Source organism: Muscardinus avellanarius (assembly GCF_963383645.1).
Source record: "Muscardinus avellanarius genome assembly, chromosome: 19".
In the NCBI taxonomy this organism is placed as follows: domain Eukaryota; kingdom Metazoa; phylum Chordata; class Mammalia; order Rodentia; family Gliridae; genus Muscardinus; species Muscardinus avellanarius.
The window spans coordinates 31,583,559-31,598,875 of NC_137805.1; the positions used below are offsets into that span (position 1 = coordinate 31,583,559).

Below are 15,317 nucleotides of genomic sequence, written 5' to 3' on the forward strand. Positions count from 1 at the left end.
GCAACTCTCTCCCCTCCACCACGTGAGCAAGGCTGGCTGCGCACCCGAGGCCTCTCGGAGACGTATTTCCCACAGAAGCGGATGAGCCGGATGGCCTCCATGCTGGTGTCAGGGAAAGCAGCATTACAGGCAAACTCCGATAAGCACTTCACAGCATCCTGGAAGGAGTCGATGGCTGCTGGGAAATGGTGCTGGAAAATTGTTGCTGGGGAAACACAAGGCACATTTTTTTTTTTTGAGGTGCTGGGGATGGAACCCAGGGGCATTCTACTTCCAAGCTACACCCCCAGCCCCATTTTTTATTCTTTCTCTTGAAACTGGATCTCACTGATTTGCAAAGGACCTAAGTAGCTGAGGCTGTCCATAACCGTGATCCTCCTGTCTCAGCATCCCAAATGCTGGGATTATAAGCGTGAGCCACCATATCTGGCGACAGGCACATTTTTTTTTTTTTTTTTTTTTTTGGTGGTACTGGGGTTCCTGGAAACCCTTCTACCTCCGGGCTACACTCCCAGACCTATTTATATATATATTTTATTTGGAAACAGGGTCTCTTAAGCAAGCACGGCCGGCCTTGAACCTGCGTGATCCTCCTGTCTCCGCCTCCCAAGCGTGGGGATTACAAGCGTGCGCCACCACGCCCGGCTGACAGGCACATTTTTAAGTAAGATTCAGAAATGGGGATCAAAATGCACACATAAATACACACATTTACAAAAATGAATTCACCAGCCGGGCGTGGTGGCGCACGCTTGTAATCCCCGCGCTTGGGAGGCTGAGACAGGAGGATCGCACAGGTTTGAAGCCAGCCTCGGCTACTAAGTGAGGCTCTCAGCAACTTAGTGAGACCCCGTTTCCAAATAAAGTATAAAATAGGTCTGGGAGTATAGCCCGGAGGTAGAAAGCCTCTGGGTTCCACCCCCAGTGCCACCAGAAAAAAAAAAAAAAAAAAAAAAAAAAATCCCAATCACCTTTGTGGAAATCTAAGGAAAGCGAGCCAGCATTTGGAACATAGCTCTCCTTACTAAATTATTCAGGAGTGTGTATGCATTGAGTACTACCTGGGCAACACTGTTTTCTCAGCATGAAACAAGGATATGAAGGCCCAAAGAGCCGTTTACTCAACATTTATGTAGTGCCAACCATGGGAGAAGGTGACCCATGCTTTGCAGTTTCCCTGGAGACCAAGGACACACCTTGCCCCATGGCAGGAGGCAGGACGTGGCTCCTGGCACTCTGGGCTGCACTGCCGGAGGTCAGAGGAGGTCCGTCCTGCCTCCACCACTCCCCAGCTGAGTGACCTTGGGCAAATTGTTCCACTTTACTCTTCTGTGTCTCGGTTTCTCCTTGGTAAGATGGGACGTGGTTCTTTTTTAGTGGGGGGCACTAAAGATTGAACCCAGAAGCATTCTACCTCTGAGTCACACCCCCCAGCCTTATTATTTTTTTTTGAAACAAGGTTTCACCAGGTTGATGAGTCTTACTAGTTGCTAAGGATGGCTTTGAACCTGTAATCCTCCTGTCTCAGCCTCCCAAGCTCCCAAGTACTGGGATTACAAGCGTGAGCCACCACATTAGGCTTCAGGTGGTTCTTTTTTTTTTTTTTTTTTGGTGGTACTGGAAACCCTTCTACCTCCGGGCTACACTCCCAGACCTATTTTTATACTTTTTTAAAATTTGGAAACAGGGTCTCCTAAGCCAGCGCACGCGGCTGGCTTCGAACCTGCGCGATCCTCCTGTCTCTGCCTCCCAAGCGCGGGATTACGAGCGTGCGCCCCCACGCCCGGCAGGTGGTTCTTTTTATTCATAGTAGTTATGCTCTTTACAGCTGTGATAACTGCGAAGGGAGTATTAAACCTCTGCTCCAGGGAAACTTGGGGTTCCTAGAGATCTCTGGTCACCTTTTCATCTACCAATCAATACGTAACTTGTAGGCGCGTTTCTCCTTTTGTGTGTGAGTGGTACTGGGGATTGAACCCAAGGGTGTTCTCTTCACTATACCCCTGTCCAATTTTTATTATTTATTTTCAAACAGGGTCTCACTAAATTGTGGAGGACCTGATATTGCTGAGGTTGGCCATGAGCCTGAGATCCTCTGGTCTCAGCCTCCTGAACGCTGAGATTACAAGTGTGCGCCTCCACGCCTGGCGACTCATTGAACAGTTTGTTGGCAGCATCATGTGGCTGAGGGAAGCACACGGGACGTGTGCGCTCTCCTCACCCACCACCCCCAGCTCCCTGTGCTCGGGTCGCCTGCCTGCAGCACTAAGCTTAGGGGTCAACTGAACAGTAAAATCGCCAACAAAAAACAAGAAAATGTGAAAAGGCTGGTGCTCAAAAATGAGAGCCAAGACGAGAAGACAGCATCACCACGCTGGGCCCCAGCGGGGGACGTGCGCTTGGTGACTGCAGGCTTCTGCTGTGTCGTGTACATACGTGTTGACAAATGATCACAAAAGCACCCTGCGTTTTGGTTTGGGGGGGCGGGGGCACATACGTTTAAGTGAGTTGGAGGAGTCACAAACATGGAATTTGCCAGTAACAAGGACTGGCTGCGTTTTCTTCACAGGGTTAGTAGATTAGTACATGTCAAGCGCTCAGAATGCCACCTAGTGTGTTATTATACCACACGCTGTAAGTAGCGAAACAGACACAAGTAAGTGGCACGTGACTTTTTTTTTTCTTTGCAGGACTTGGGTGCTCTACCACTGGGCGACGCTCCTGTCCTTTCAACTACAATTTTCTAGGTTGTGTGTGTGTGTGTGTGTGTGTGTGTGTGTGTGTGTGTGTGTGTTGCTGGGAATTGAACCCAGGGATATTCTACTTCAGAGCTATACTGCCAGTCCTATATTTCATTCTGTATTTTGAAACGGGGTCTCACTAATTTGAGGAGGGCCTCACTAAGTAGCCGAGGCTGGCTGTGAACCTGAGATCCTCCTAAGTGCTGGGATTACGAGCTCGTACCACCATGCCCTGCTCAATTTTCTAGTTTGAGACAGGGTCTTGCTGAGTTGCAGAAGCTAGCCTCAAACGTTGGAGCCTCCTCTCCCAGCCTCCCAAGAACTCCCAAATGCACTCTCACGCCGGCTGCCCCTGGGGGCCGCCTGGCGGGAGAGGCGGGCACTTACTGACAATGTGGCCCGTGGTCTGGAAGGCCAGCTCCACGATGTTCCCGTCGTGATCAGCAGCGGCCTGGTGGAACACAGCAAAAATGTTCTTCCAGCCCGAGCGAATGTTGGCCGCCTGGGAATTCACCATCTGGGCGATGCAGCGGATAACCATGTCTCGGATGGTGGGGGACCTGAGGAAGGAGCAGGACGGCCATCTCATCTGTGCTTTGGGGAGTGGGAAGAAAAATAAACACGGCTCCTCCCTCAACGCAGCACCAAGGAGCCCCGTGTCCAGCACAGCCGTCCGTGTTCACTTAGGCTCCTCCGCTCCTTCTTTCCCCTGAGGCCAGGGCCTGGACAGCTGCCAACACTACACCCGAGAGGAGGCGCTGACGCCGCGGATGGCGGAACAAAGGCATCCGCCATGACACCCTGGACTGTGGAGCCAGAGCTGGACTGTCCACCCGACTTCCTGCTCAGTGAACAAGAACACCCCGGAGCTGAAGCCTCTGCTGGCGGCTGTCTGACCCAAAACACTTCAACTAATGTGCTCAGAATTCTGCCAGGAGAGGGAAGCACTACTAAGTTCTCAGTCTCCATCCTCGTAGATATTTTTGACAAGGATGTATATACATGATAAATGCATACACGTGGAGTGCAGTACACATATAATTTTGTTTGTGTGTGTGGTGCTGGAGATTGAACCCAGGGGCATTCTAACTCCAAGCTATAACACCAGCCATATTTTATTTTAACTTTTAATTTGAAACAGGGTCTTGTTAGATTGATGAGAATCTCACTACTTGCTGAGGCTGTCCTCAAAACTGTGATCCTCTTATCTCAGCCTCCCAAGTACTGGAATTATGGCACATGTGCCAGCCACATATAATTTAAGATGCCAAATTCTAAATCATGACTGAAGACAGAAAAATGACCCCATTTTCTGAAAGAGCAGCAGGTTAGACTTGCAATAAATTAGCACATGTCTTGAAACTTCTGGGGAAGATCACTATCTCACAGACAGCAAGAAGCAAGGGTACATGCATCTACTGACTCTACAGCATTGGTGTCAAAGTCACAACGGTGGGCAGGGATTGCAGGACTGATTTTCCAGGAACAGCATTCTTGTCTGTGTTGGACCCATGCCAACTAATCCCAGGAAAGGCTGTTTAGAGGCCAGGAGAAAGCCAAACCAGAATTAGAAAAGAGCTACAGCCGTGAAGTAAATGTGCCACACGGCAGAGAACTCACGGCCTGCTGAGGCATCTTGTTTTTTCTGGTGGCATGAGGATTGAATCTCTGAGCTACACACACCCAAGCCCTATTTTTAATTTCTTATTTATTCGCAGTACTGGAGATTGAACCCAGGGACATTCTACCTCTGAGTTACACCCCAGCCCTATTATTATTATTATTATTATTATTATTATTATTAATTAATTAATTTTTTATTGATGCACTGTATTCATACATCATAGTGGGATACATATTATTATTATTTTTGAAACAGAGTCTCACTAAACTGTGGAGGGCCTAAGTCGCTGAGGTTGGCCTTGAACCTGAGATCCTTCTGTTTCAGCCTCCCAAGTACAGGGATTATAAGCATTCACCAGTAAGTCCTGGTTATATTTTATTTTTAAACAGTGTCTCACCAAGTTGCTAAGAGTCTTACCTAACTGCTTAGGCTGGCTTTGAACCTTCAATTCTGTCTCCACTCCCCAGGTACTGGTATTAGAGGTGTGTGCCACCATGCCAAACTGATTTTTAATTGTATTAAGTAAAATTTCAAATATATACGAAAGTAGAGAAGGTAGTGTAATGAACCTCTATGTTCATGCATCTGTGACTCTGACCAATTCAAGTTCCAACAAAACTGGAAATTTTATTTATTTATTTGCAGTATTTATTTATTTATTTATTTGCAGTACTGGGGATTGAACCCAGGGACATTCTACCTCCCAGCTACACTCTTAGCTTTATTTTTTATTCTCTTATTTTTGAAACAGGGTCTCACTAAGTTGTAGAGGGCCTCACTAAGTAGCTGAGGCTGGCCATGAATCTAATCATTCAGTCTCAGCCTCCCAACTGGGATTAAAAGCATGCACCACCATGCCCAGCTAAGAGTGGGAATTTTAAATGTTTCCTTTATTGCTGTACTCTCTGCACTTAAAATAGCTAGCAGATGGCAGGCCTCAATACAGAGGCTGAGTGAATGACTGCTTTAGAGGGACCAGTGTCCTGACCTCTTTTACCACATCCCAGGGGCAAAAATGCTGGGCCATAGAATTCCGGTCCTGTCTGAGCTGCTTTGGCGGTGGCACTGTGCAAGCTCCTCTCCTCTGGCCCACGGATGCGCCCTGCATCTCCATCAGCTGCAGTGGTGGCTCCCGCCCTTCTGGGAAGGGCCAGGAGCAGATCTTCAAGTGATGGGCAAAGGACACGTGGTATGAACCCAGCCTGTGCCATCTGTTTGCACAACCATGTGCGTTACCTGTTTCTCTTCATGATGTGCTCAAAGGGCCTCAGAAAGTCTTTCTGGAAACGGAAGTTGGCTAATTCTCCCTTCTCTAGAAACTTCATGGAGAGTTGCCTTAATGAGTCGACAGCAAATATAGCCACATCTTCATTGGGGTTACAGCCAACCTGAGCAGGGACAAGAAGAAAGGTGAAGTGGACAACTCAAAACTGCCCAATGGGGGCGGGGGTGCTGAGCATCAAAGATGAGCGCTCTGGGAACAAACACCCAAGGGGGAAATGCTATTTCTTGGCTACGATCTTGGCTAGACTTTTGGTGTGTGTATGTGGTATTGAGGACTGAGATTCTCTACCATCAGTTACACACCCATCTCTTTTTTTAAAATTTAAAACAGGGTCAAAGTTGATGAGACTGGCCTTGAACTTGAGATCCTCCTGTCTCAGCATCCCATGTACTGGGATTATAGGCATGAGCCACCATGCCCCGCTGACCCTAACAATAATTTAAGTAGAAGAATGAAAGATAAGTATTGCACATAAGTGCTTTTAAAGCCAGGCATGATGGTACATGTTTGTAACCCCAGTACTTGGGAGGCTGACACAGGAGGATCTTAATTTTTGACCAGCCTTGGCAACCTAGTGAGGCCTTCTGTAACTTAGTGAGACCCCGTTTCAAAATAAAATAATAAAATAGGTCTGGGGTATAGCTCAGAGGTAGAACGCCTTGGGTTCCATCCCTGGTATCACACACATCAAAAGTGCTTTTTAAATATGCTACATTTTAGCTGGGCATGGTGGCACACGCTTGTAATCCCAGCATTCGGGAGGCTGAGACTGGAGGATCGTGGTTCGTGGATAGCCTCAGCTACTTAGTGAGGCCCTCCGCAACTTAATGAGACCCTGCCTCAAAATAAAGAATAAAAAATAGGGCAGAGGGTGTAGCTCGGAGGTCAAATGCCCCTGGGTTCCATCCCCAGACCCACATAAATAAATAAATAAATAAATAAATAAATAAAAATAAATGTGCTACATTTTAGAGCCAGGCGTGGTGATGCATACATTTAATTCTAGTACTCGAGAGGCTGACAGGAGGATCACAGGTTTGAGGCTCTGAGGAGCTGGGAAAGTGCTTACTAAAACACTTTTGGGCAGTGAGAGAACAAAGGCTTCCACAGTTGCCAGCCTAGCCTGTCACCGTTACTCCAGCTCAGCTGGCGCAGGCGTGTATACGGCACGCAATGGAGATGGTTCACGTTTGCTCTCTCAATCAAGTTCACATCAACTATTTTGACACTCGTGGCTCAGGTGAGAGGCCACCCCCAGAGAGGCCTTCCCTGACCACGCCAGCCTCGGACCCTGGCACGCGGCCCTGCTGGACCCTTTCCACCCGCGACTGGATCGTAAGATGGAGGCCAACTCCATGCGGACGGGGACCCGTGTGCTGTGAGGATCCTTAATTTGAGCTAAGAAGGAAACACGAAACCCCCATTAGCTGCAGTATCAATGAAAACACAAGCTACTGCTGATGGCGCTCTTTACCCTAGAGTGCTGAGCAGGCCAGCACCTGCATGTGAAGCCAGTGGCACTAGCTCTGAACCTTCCCCACAGCTGGTGATATCACATAGCTAGCTTGTTTTTTTTTTTTTTTTTTTTTTCCAGTACTGGGAATTGAACCCAGGGAGCTATATGACTGAGCTACCCGCCTAGCCCACCCTCTTTGTTTTATTTTGAGACAGGGTATTAATATGTTGCCCAGACTGGCCTCTAACTTGTAACCCTCCTGGCTCAGCCTCTTCAAGTTAGTGGGATTACGTACATGTGCTCAGCACACTGCTAGTTGTTTGTTTGTTTGTTTTTTTGGTGGTACTGGGGTTCCTGGAAACCCTTCTACCTCCGGGCTACACTCCCAGACCTATTTTTATACTTTTTTATTTGGAAACAGGGTCTCTTAAGCCAGCGCGCGCAGCTGGCTTCAAACCTGCGCGCTCCTCCTGTCTCCGCCTCCCAAGCGCGGGGATGACAAGCGTGCCCACCGCGCCCGGCTCACTGCTGGCTTTGAATGAGACCCAGCGAGGGATTTACACCACAGAAGTTGGTAGACATTAGAGACCAGTTACCATCCCCGCACTGAATATTCCAGACTCCTGCGGACTATTTTTTCTCATTTTCTTCTATTCAATATAGAAAAGGCCATTCTTCTTCATATTGTTTTTTACTAACCCTATTTCCAAGTATCTCTAGGCCTGAAACAATTTTCTTGAGATCATGAAACTTGTTTTGGTAGAAACAGCATCATCCAGCTGTTACTCTCCCCCAGAAAGCAAAGACTATCATGTGTCTAAACATCCTTTTGATTACCCTGCCATTTTCTCTTTGTTTGATTTTGTGTGTACATGTGCACTGGTGATGCCCTCAGCCCTTTTCATGCGCAGTAGAGTTGCTATGTAACCTGCACTGACCTGGAACCTGCTGTCCGTCTCGGCTTCCCAGGTACTGGGATGCCTGACGCAAATCTGAGTTTTTATTTATGTGTGTATAATGAAACCTCCAGTAGAAAGACAATTCATTCTGCTCTACTCCCAGCAGTGGTCAGTTTTAGAATAGTTGTCAGTTTTAGTTGTTTCTGACTTGTTTCTAATTTAAAAACAAGTGTGGTGCACGCTTGTCATCCCAGCACTTGGGAGGCTGAGACAGGAGGATCGCGGTTCGAGGACAGCCTCAGCTACTACTTAGCGAGGCCCTTTGCAACTCAGTGAGACCTTGTTTCAAAATAAAGAATAAAAAATAGGGCTTGGGGTGTAGCTCGGAGGTAGAATGCCCCTGGGTTCCACCCCCAGTTCTGGAGGGAAAAAAAAAAAAAAAAAAAAAAGAAAGAAAAAGAAAAATAGGTGATTTTTTTCCCCAATAGAAAACAGTAGCAATGGGAACCAGAATATAAGGTGTGAAATTTAATAGTGAAGCTAGAATCCTAAGTCATCAAGAAGGCAGTTTAGGATTTCACAATGTCTCCAAGCATCAATGTTTTCCAACAACTATAACAATCTTTGAGGTATTAGCCTACATCTTGGATATGGGATATTTTTTCCCAATACTACTGGATTTTTAATTCATTTTACATGAATTCTATTAAAATCTAAGTTTGACTGGGCACCTATAGTCCTAGTACTTGGGAGACTGTGACAGGAGGATCAATGGGTTTGAGGCTAGCCTCAGCAACTCAGGCAAGATCCTGTTTCAAACTGAAAGGGCTGGGAGCTGGGCATGGTGGTGCACACCCGTAATCCTAGCACTTGGTAAATTGAGACAGGAGGATCACCGATTCAGAGCCAGCCTTAGTAACTTAGGGAGGCTCTTAGTAACCTAGTGAGACCCTGTTTCAAAATAAAAAATAATTTAAAATAAAGGGTGTGGTGGTGCACGCTTATAATCTCCATGCTTGGGAGGAAGAGACAGGAGGATCACGCAGGTTCAAAGCCAGCCGCACTGGCTTAAGAGACCATTAAAAAAAAAAAAAAAAAAATATATATATATATATATAATAAGTCTGGGAGTGTAGTAGCCTGGAAGTAGAAGGGGTTCCAGGAACTCCAGTACCACCAAAAAAAAATATATAAATAAAAGATAAAAGGGGTGAAGCTCACAGGTATGTTCAACCTCCAATAACCCCCCTTCCACACACACACACACACACACACACACACACACACACACACACACACAAGGGCTGGGGATGTAGCTTGAAGTAGAAAGAATATCTTTGAGTTCAATCCCCAGTACCAGACACAGGTAAGTATAATATTCTTATCACAATGTCCTTAACTCCACAGGAAAAATGAACTAAAGGTACCTACAACATAGGGCCAGCCCCCTTTTGGTGTGCATGTGGTACTAGGGATGGAACCCAGGGGCATTCTACCTCCGAGCTATACCCCCAGCCCTCATTTTTATTCTTTATTTTGAAAAAGGGCTTCACTGTATTGCAAAGGGCCTCACTAAATAGCTGAGGCTGTCGGCAAACCACGATCCTCCTGTCTCAGCCTCCCAAATGCTGGGATTACAAGTGTGAGCCACCACACCCGGCTATACCTAGCCAGCTTTTTACTACTTCTTTTTTGAATTTTTTTATTTTTTGGGATTAACTCTCCCTCTCTCCCTCCCTTCCTTTCCCCTGATGAAGTGGTTTTGAAGTCTGGAAACCTACCTTATTGAAGTGATCTCCAATCACGTGCCAGATCCGGGACCACTGCAGTCGGATCCGATTCATGTTGTAGTAGGATATCTCCACAATCTTCTGCAGGCTGAACATGCGAGGGTGGTGGGGGGAGGCCAATTCATCCATGGACACGGCACACAGCCAGCGGACAAAGTCAACTACAGGCCGGGGCCAACGACACGCACAAAACCTTGTCAGTAACAGTCAAACGGGCAGGCAGTCACCACGCAAGGTTCAGTGGCCATCATAGGTGGGGAAAATACGTACCGATGGCGTTTCCGTCCAGTCTGGTAGAGCCGGTGAAAATTCTAGAGACAATCACAGACACAATAAGAATACTCAGAAAAGGCAGAGGGGAAACACCTTAAGCTGGTACCTAAGGCACAGAACTGGCTAGTGGGTTGAGCTGAGAGCAGAAAAGACTGCACTGGGGGAAGAGAAAGAGATACATCTACAGTGAGAAAAGTCAAAAGCCACTCGATGTGACGTCACTGGGACTGGAGGAGGAAAACCTAAAAAGTTGCTCCTCAGTGAAAGTTAAGAACACTGGCAAGCCGGGCGTGGTGGCACACTTGTAATCCCAGCATTTGGGAGAGGCTGAGACAGGACGATTGTGGCTTGTGGACAGCCTCAGCTACTTAGTGAGGCCCTTTGCAACTCAGTGAGACCCTGTTTCAAAATAAAGGATAAAAATAGGGCTGGAGTGTACCTGGGAGGTAGAATGCCCCTGGGTTCCATCCCCAGAACCACAGTAACAATAACGATGATGAGGTCGATGGCAACTGTGAAGCCAGCAGCCCAGAGCCAGCCAGCAGAGGGAGCACAAGAGCTGATGTTATGTGACTCACCCCAGACCTCACTCAGGCATGTAGCCTTACCCTGGAGCTTTTATCAAAAATACTCAGCAAGCCGGGCGTGGTGGCACATGCTTGTAATCCCAGCATTTGGGAGGCTGAGACCAGATGATTGAGATTCACCAACAGCCTTAGCTACTAGCCCTCCACAATTTAGTGAGACCCTGTTTCAAACTAAAGAATAAAAAATAGGGCAGGGGGGATAGCTCAGAGATTGAATTCCCCTGGGTTCAGTACCCAGATCCTTCCCCCAGCCGCACACCACGCAGCAGTAGCTGTGTAGCCCTGCAGCTGTGGAGGCAGTGACAATAGTGAGGGCAAACAAGGCCGGCCAATCGATGCAGCCGTGTGATGAGATCCCTGGAAGGCTTTGGAAAAATCCACCTTGCTATTGGGACCTGGAGGCTGCACTGCACAGGGCTTCTGCACACCCAGAGGGCAGGAATAGGACAGTGCTTCCTAGCTCGCTAGTCTCTGCTGATCTTGTCTGTGTGTGTGTGTGTGTGTGTGTGTGTGTGTGCGGGGGTGTACTAGGGGTGAAACCCAGGGGCTTTTCTACCTCCATGCTAAACCCCAGACCTATTTTACATTTTATTTGGAAACAGGGTCTCACTGAGTTGCAAAGGGCCTCACTAAGTAGCTGAGGCTGGCTTTGAACCTGCCCGATACTCCTGTCTCAGCCTCCCAAGTACTGGGATTACAAGTGTAATTACACCCTGCTTCGGCCTGAGTTTTGAAGGAGTGCCCCCTAAAATGTGCAAGGTCAAAATTCAAATGAGTGTGAGGGTTACTGGTACTTGGGTCAAGTTAGCCTAACCTTTAATCTTTCTTTGTTCAAATGATCTGGAGCCAAAATCACAACAATGCAACGTCAGGGATCACTGCACCCAGTAGCTACGTGGAGGACACCGAACCACAGGGCAGTCTAGCCTTGGTGGAGAGTAAAATCCTCACCTGTCTACAGCGACCACCACACTCTGTGAGCTGGTCTCGCCCACTGACTCCTGGAGGCTGGCCATCTGTCTTTTATCCACACTGCCGCTCACCAGATTACCTGGAACACAGTGCCCAAAGTCAGCCGACTTCAAAAGCACTCCCGTATCTACAACAAAGCAGCCTCTGTATCAATATGCTACTTCCACCACCGCGCAAGATACGTGGGAAGGAGGCTAAGGCACAAGGTGTGTGCCTAGCAAGTGTAAGGTCTTGGATTTATTCCCCTCTACCACAAAATAAAGTAAACAAACATAAGACAATTGCTCTCAGCTTCTCGTCAGCCGCTGTGGTCAAGCCCTCGCGGCCCCTTCCTGCATCCGGATGGCTGGCGCTTGAATCCTGCCTCTGTGGCTTCCCTGTCGTGTGACCTTCCACAAGTCATTTTACCCCGGATGTCAGTTTTTTTCAATTACAAAATGGGGAGTGTGGGCTGGGGGTATAAGCTCAGAGGTAGAGCATCTGCCTAAGCAAGAGAGAGGTTTCATTCCTAGTACAGGAAAAACAAAAAAGGGTGGGCATGATGGAGCACGCTTGTAATCCCAGTACCTAGGAGGCTGAGACAGAAGGATCACAAGTTACAGGGCAGCCTCAGTAAGTCAGAGTCTGGTCAACCTAGAGAGACCCTGTTTCAAAATAATTTTAAAAATGAGGCTGGGGGTGGAGCGCAGGGGTCAAATACCCGTGGGCTCAATCCTTAGTACCAGGCACACAAAAGGGGTGGGATGCGGATAAGAATCCCCACGCCACTGGGTTGTTTTGGGGATTAACTGAATTAAGACACATGTACTGAGGGCTCAGAAGGTGTCCTTTGCTTGTCTGACATTATTCTGTACCTCGCTGATGAAGACTCTCTCAACCCACTGTGGAGCTGGAGATCACTCTACTTGCATGAGGACAGTGTTTAATAAAAGCCCGCCATGAATATGGAAGAGATACAAAATCTGCCTTTTAATATCTAGAGACTCTCAGACAGGCCCACACAAGCAGCAGGCTTCCTGAAGCAAACGGCTTCTCCCCCAGCGTTGGCTACAGGTACAAGAAGACAGTAACGCACCCTCCTCATTTTGGCAAAATAGACACTTTACTCCACAGTTGAAGCACGACTAAGAGCCAAGGCAGCACGTTCACTCGCATTCATAAACGCGCTGTCTGTCGGTGGGCACCCAGGAGACGGACAGCCCTGACGAGACAAGTGGGCTCCATCCCGGTTAGCTCGCAAGCCCGTGACGGCCGCCGCGGCTGGCGTCTTACCGAGGCCAAGGCCCACGAACTCCTCTCCCGCCAGCGTGTGGCCCTTCAGGCTCCCTTCTCTTTCGCGCCCAGACCCAGACAGGTAGCGGGTCTTCACCCCGGTTCCTATCAGCTGAGCGAGCTCCAGCTGGCTGATGCACTTCAAGATCTAAGGAAAAGGCAGAGTGAAGAATGAGTTCCCACCCTCAGGTTAAAAGGAGGGCACTTCAGTCTCGGTCTGGGGCGGCCTGTGCAGTAAGCGTCCTTTCACAGTGAGAAGACGATGTGAGGGTCTCAAGGCGGCTTTCCAAGCAGTAGCAGAGTCGTGGCCTCACAGCCCCCCAAGTGAGTCTTAGGGACAGACTACTGTACCCTGGTTGTGTTTCCCCCCTATTAAAAAGGAGAAGCTGGGCCTGGGATAACATGCAAAACATGCTTGTTATCCCAGCATTTGGGAGGCTGAAATGGGAGGATCGCGGTTCGCGGACAACCTCAGCTACTTAGTGAGGCTCTTTGCAACTTAGATCCTGTTTCAAAATAAAAAATAAAAAAAATAGAACTGGGGGTGTAGCTCAGAGGTAGAATGCCCCTGGGTTTCAACCCCACTACCACAAAAAAAAAAAAAAAAAAAAAAAAAAGGAGAGAGTAGTTTGGTGTGATTGTGCAGGCAAATAATCCCACTACTTGGGAGGCTGAGACAGGAGGGTCACGGTTCGAGGACGGTCTCAGTGGGTAGTGAGACTCTCATCAATCTAGCTCAGAGGCAGAATGCCCTTGGGTTCATTCCCCAGTACCACACAAAACATTACCACAAAAAAAGGGAAAAGTAATATGAAAAAAAAAAAAGGCGCAGTCAGGTGTGGTGGCACATGCCTATTATACCAGTATTTGGGAGACCTAGACAGGAAGATCACAGGTTTAAAGCCAGCCTCCGCAACTTAGTAAGATCTTGTTTCCAAATAATAAATAAAATGGGGTGCCAGGCATGGTGGTACATGCATGTAATCCTAGTACTTGGGAGGCTAAGACAAGAGGAGCACAGGTTCACGGCCAGCTTCAGCTACTTACTGAGGCCCTCCACGACTTAGTGAGACCCTGTTTCAAAATAAAAAATTAAAAAAATACCAGCTGGGAGTGTAGCTTGGAGGTAGAATGCTCCTGGGTTCAATCCCCAGTACTGCTTCCCCCCAAAAAAATGGGGTTGGGGATATAGTTGGACGGTAAAATGCCCCTGGGTTCAATCCCTAGCACCACACACACACAAAGAAGTAGTCAGTACAATGGAATTACGCCATACAGACGTGCATGCAAACTTAGCAGGTGTCAATGAGGAGAGCATCCAGCGAGCGGGGCACTCGGCCCTCAGTGCCCCTCAGCGCACACAGCCTGACCCAGCCTTGCCCACCTCACAGCTCTCCGTCCACACTGCCCTAGCTCGGCACGGCACACCAGCCAGCAGCCTGCGTGTCACTCTGTCTGGCCACCCCTGGGCTCTGCTCTTGGCGATTCTCATGCCTGGAAGGTCACGTCCCTGCTTACCCTTCAATTCCTAGGTCAGATGCGTCTCCCCCAAGAGCGAGCTCCTTTGACTCTCTGCGTCCTCCTCCCCTTTACCACCCCTAGTCACATTTTTAAACCTTTTTCCTTAGCATCAGCACGTTTTGGCATTATGGCATGTACTTTTTTAAAAAACTTTTTTCTTTTTTTGTGGTATTGGGGATGGACCCCAGGGGCATTCTACCCCAGAGCTACACCCCCAACCCTACTTTTTGGTCCTTTTTTTTTTGAAACATGGTCTCACTGAGTTGCAAAAAGCCTCATTAAGGAGCTGAGGCTGTCTGTGAACTGCAATCCTCCCGTCTCAGCCTCCCGAGTGCCGGGATTACAAGCGTGCGCCCCCACGCCCGGCGTGGCATGTATTTATTGACGTGCCCTCGGCCATAAGTGTCAGGAGGACAGTAACTGTCTCCATGGCTGACTTTCAGAAAAATGGAATAGACCAAGAGGGGCCCAGCGATGGAGGCGGGGCGTCACCCCAAGGAGGAGAGGCGGAGACACACCTCATGCCAGGAGCTGCCCAGGTAGTTCCCGTCAGTGTGCGCCACCGTGATGAGCGTCTTTATGGTGTCGATGTTTTTTTGCTTCATCTCTGTGATGCTGGAGCTGGCCGTCAGCAGGGAGAAGCGAGCCAGCGCCTGAACGTAGGCGTCTCGTTCCAGCTGCAACAAAGCGGAGAGAACAGCGATCTCACCAGCATGGCCCTGGCACACGGGTGGTGTGCGGGCTCTCTGGTACCCGTGCCTGCACACGGGTGGTGTGCGGGCTCTCTGGTACCCGTGCCTGCACACGGCAGGCCTTCTGCACGTCAGCATGGTCATTCCATGCCGGGCTGCTCTTCTGCTGGAACACACCTCTGAGGCTCCCAGAGCCCCTGCAGGC

General features: G+C 48.6%; 1 protein-coding gene across 4 annotated transcripts in view; it reads right to left on the bottom strand.

The window, feature by feature from the left end:
- Nucleotides 1-15,317, bottom strand: part of ARFGEF2 (ARF guanine nucleotide exchange factor 2) — a gene marked incomplete at both ends in the record, with an annotated part of 109,788 nt that overhangs the window by 24,416 nt on the left and 70,055 nt on the right. For all 4 annotated transcript variants that reach the window (XM_080716333.1, XM_080716332.1, XM_080716331.1 and 1 more), the window contains 8 exons: nt 45-205; nt 3,129-3,301; nt 5,602-5,753; nt 9,787-9,956; nt 10,066-10,106; nt 11,607-11,706; nt 12,900-13,047; nt 14,939-15,097. In XM_080716333.1, the coding sequence (XP_080572459.1) occupies nt 45-205; nt 3,129-3,301; nt 5,602-5,753; nt 9,787-9,956; nt 10,066-10,106; nt 11,607-11,706; nt 12,900-13,047; nt 14,939-15,097 (1,104 nt within the window). The remainder of the gene's footprint in view (nt 1-44; nt 206-3,128; nt 3,302-5,601; nt 5,754-9,786; nt 9,957-10,065; nt 10,107-11,606; nt 11,707-12,899; nt 13,048-14,938; nt 15,098-15,317) is intronic.